General features: G+C 40.2%; 1 protein-coding gene across 1 annotated transcript; it reads right to left on the bottom strand.

The window, feature by feature from the left end:
• Positions 1-519: 519 nt before the first annotated feature.
• LOC105222379 (guanine nucleotide-binding protein subunit beta-like protein) lies at positions 520-2,403 on the bottom strand. The gene is made up of 3 exons (XM_011199684.4): positions 2,208-2,403; positions 1,854-2,065; positions 520-1,402 (listed from the first exon to the last, which is right to left on the bottom strand). The coding sequence occupies exons 1-3, from the start codon at positions 2,314-2,316 to the stop codon at positions 767-769; spliced, it is 957 nt and encodes a 318-aa protein (XP_011197986.1). The 5' UTR covers positions 2,317-2,403; the 3' UTR covers positions 520-766.
• Between the last annotated feature and the right edge of the window lie 698 nt (positions 2,404-3,101).

Genomic DNA, 3,101 nt, shown 5'->3' with positions numbered 1-3,101 from the left:
TTTGTTTATTTTATGCCAATTTTATTTTTACATTGTTGAAAATCTTTAAAATTCCTCATTTCCAGCAAAAATATTCATTTCTCCATCAACAGCATAGTTTTTAAAGCAAATAATCGCTCCGATTCCAAAATCATCGAAATCGATAACGCATCACCGAAAATCGCACATCACTCACAACCACATCCGCAGTTTTAGCAGAAATGTGAACTGCCCATTTCTACCAGGCGCGCAAAGTGCAGGAGAAAGTAGCCGCGCAAAAATAATTGTGCATGACGCGCCTCAAAGTATGCAATGCTTCGCCAGCTCAGCTGGAAGTGTAGCAAAAATGTCGGCTAAGCAATGCCGCACAATAGAGAAAGGACAATGGAAAAATTCGCACAACTAAGCCCAACAACAAATTCAGACACAAAACAAACACTGAGTGAAGAAAAACACCTAATTATTAAATAAATAACCCTATATTTACTATATAATCACGTCTTAAACTAAAATACCACTAAATTAATACAAAATATACAATTTTAATTTTTTTTTTTAGATTTTTTGACATTTCCTTGTTATTTATTTGCTTATATAATAAACAAATCAGCGCTCAATGAATTAACATTTTAAATACAGTACACATTTTTCTTTTCGCATACATTTCTAACTTGAATGCCCAAACAGTATGGGCAACACTCTTTTTTCTAGTACGTACGAAATTTGTAATTAAAAAAAAATAATGCCACTGCAATTAAGCGTCCTTAACTGCTACATAAGCATAAGCTTAGTGAGCAGAGACGGATACTTGCCATACGCGAATGGTCTTGTCAGAGTAGCCAGCGAACAAAGTCTGGCCGTCAGTGGACCAAGCCAACGACAAACATTGTGGTGGATCGGCCTTGGAGCTGGTCGACACAACTTCGGGGCGGAGCTCCTCAACGGTCTTCTTGCATGCCAAATCCCAGATCTTGATGGATGGACCATAGGCGACGCACAACCAGTAACGGTTGGGTGAGAAGCACAAAGCATTGATGATGTCATTGTGCTCCAAAGTGTACAAGTTCTTGCCGTCATTAAGATCCCACAATAAGGCCTTGGAGTCCTTGCCACCGGAGGTGCAGAGCGAACCGTCGGGTGAGACAGTTACGGTGTTCAAGTAGCCATTGTGGCCGTGATGGTTGTTCTTCAACTTGCAGTTAGCCAAGTTCCAGACCTTGACGGTGCGATCCCAACCGCAAGACACGATGATTGGGTTGGAGTGGTTTGGCGAGAAACGTACGCAAGATACCCAATCGCTGTGACCATCTTCTTGGATGGTGAACTTGCACTCGGCCAAAGTGTTCCACAACTTGATGGTCTTGTCCCGAGAGCCGGAGACAATTTGACGATTGTCAGCGGAGAAAGCAACGGAGAGCACATCCTTTGAATTAAAATAGAAAATATTAGTATTTTTAATAGAGAAAACACAATTATATAAGTATATAATAAACTATGAACCAAAAACCATTACAAAAAAAATATTACCACTCGAGACTTACAATTTACCGCCTTGCTGTTGCGGTGAAGATTATCCGAGAAGGTGCTCCACGACACTCAACCAGAATTCTGCCTCGCATAGGCACGTATTTTTATACATATTTAGGTGATGCTTGACCTATCAAATTACTTTTGCTAGACTAGCTGATCTAACCTCAAACTTTGTCAAATTGTTTGCACAAGGCCCTAAATAAGCACCACCTGTACTCCTAGCAATTTTGCCTGCACTTACTTAGTGCATTTTAAATTTTAGAATTTTTCCATAAAAAGTTAGGCCCTTTCAACTACTATGCTACACAAATGTTTCGACTTAAAATTGTGACATTTCGCCCCACCTTGGTGTGATCTTCGAAACGACGGGTGGTCTTGCCAGCAGCCAAATCCCACAAGCGCAAAGTCTTGTCCCATGAGCCAGACAGAGCGTAGTTGCCATCGGATGAGAGCACAACATCGCTGATGAAGTGCGAGTGTCCGTACAAACGCTTTTGTGGGAAACCGTAGTTGGTGTCCTCATCGCGGGTCAATTTCCAGACGATAAGGGTCTTATCTGCAAGTAGACAATTCAGTGGTTATAAGCATTAAACAAATGCAACGATTAACTGAGTGATGGCATAAAAAAATTCCGATTGATTTCCAATTAGCACAACATAACCCAGAATGAAATCACTAGACGGCAATGCGACACTTACCACGAGAAGCCGAGATGATGGTGTCGGGATCCTTTGGGTTGGTGGCGATTTGTGTTACCCAGCCGGTGTGGCCAACAAGGGTACCGCGTAATTGCAGAGTTTCACTCATTTTTCAAGGATTTATAAAATTTTCCTGCGGAGCGCAATGAAAATACAACTTAACCTTACGAAGGTTTTACGGAAAAGAAGGAAATTGGCATTTGATGCGCAAACTTGGCTGCGATATTCATTTATTATTTTTGCCAACAGATGGCGCACACAACACTAGCGGTGGATGAGGTGTCACTTCAAACTATGTATGCGAACATGCTCGCGGTATCAGCTGCAAATAAATATGTATAAAAGATATATGCAAATAAAAATTAATTAAATATGCAGAGTATGAATATTGGAATTAAACTTTCAAAATCTTTTGATTTTAGACATTTTAAATACATTTGTAAAATTTGATAGTCTTTAGGATAGCAAAGTTTATTAATAAAAATAAGTATGTGTTTCAAGCGAAAATTAAATTCTTGCCTTTTTCACCTTTTCATTTAGTTTGCGAAGCAAAAATTCAAAATTTACGTTTTCCGATAATTACCCACCTAATTATCTAAATTACAATTAAAAGTCGCACAAAGCCAATGCGCCCCTCCCTTCCGGCATTGAAACATTCATCGCAATCGTTTTTATTAATTTCAATCGATGTGCGCATTGAAAGCAGAAGCGAACTTGCTCGCTCGCTCGCTTGCATGCACGATGCCGATTGCCGTGCATTTCTCGATAATACAACAGTCATCGAGCTCTATTTATACCAGGTTTCCAGCGAGCTTAGAAAGCAACGAATGCCAATTGTCGGCCGGCCGCTCATTGAACGAGATTCAGCGCCAAAAACAGATATCGAACAGAACG

The sequence above is a fragment of the Bactrocera dorsalis genome, chromosome 1 (genome assembly GCF_023373825.1).
Source record: "Bactrocera dorsalis isolate Fly_Bdor chromosome 1, ASM2337382v1, whole genome shotgun sequence".
Classification (NCBI taxonomy): Eukaryota; Metazoa; Arthropoda; class Insecta; order Diptera; family Tephritidae; genus Bactrocera; species Bactrocera dorsalis.
This window is presented reverse-complemented; position numbering and strand designations above follow the sequence as displayed.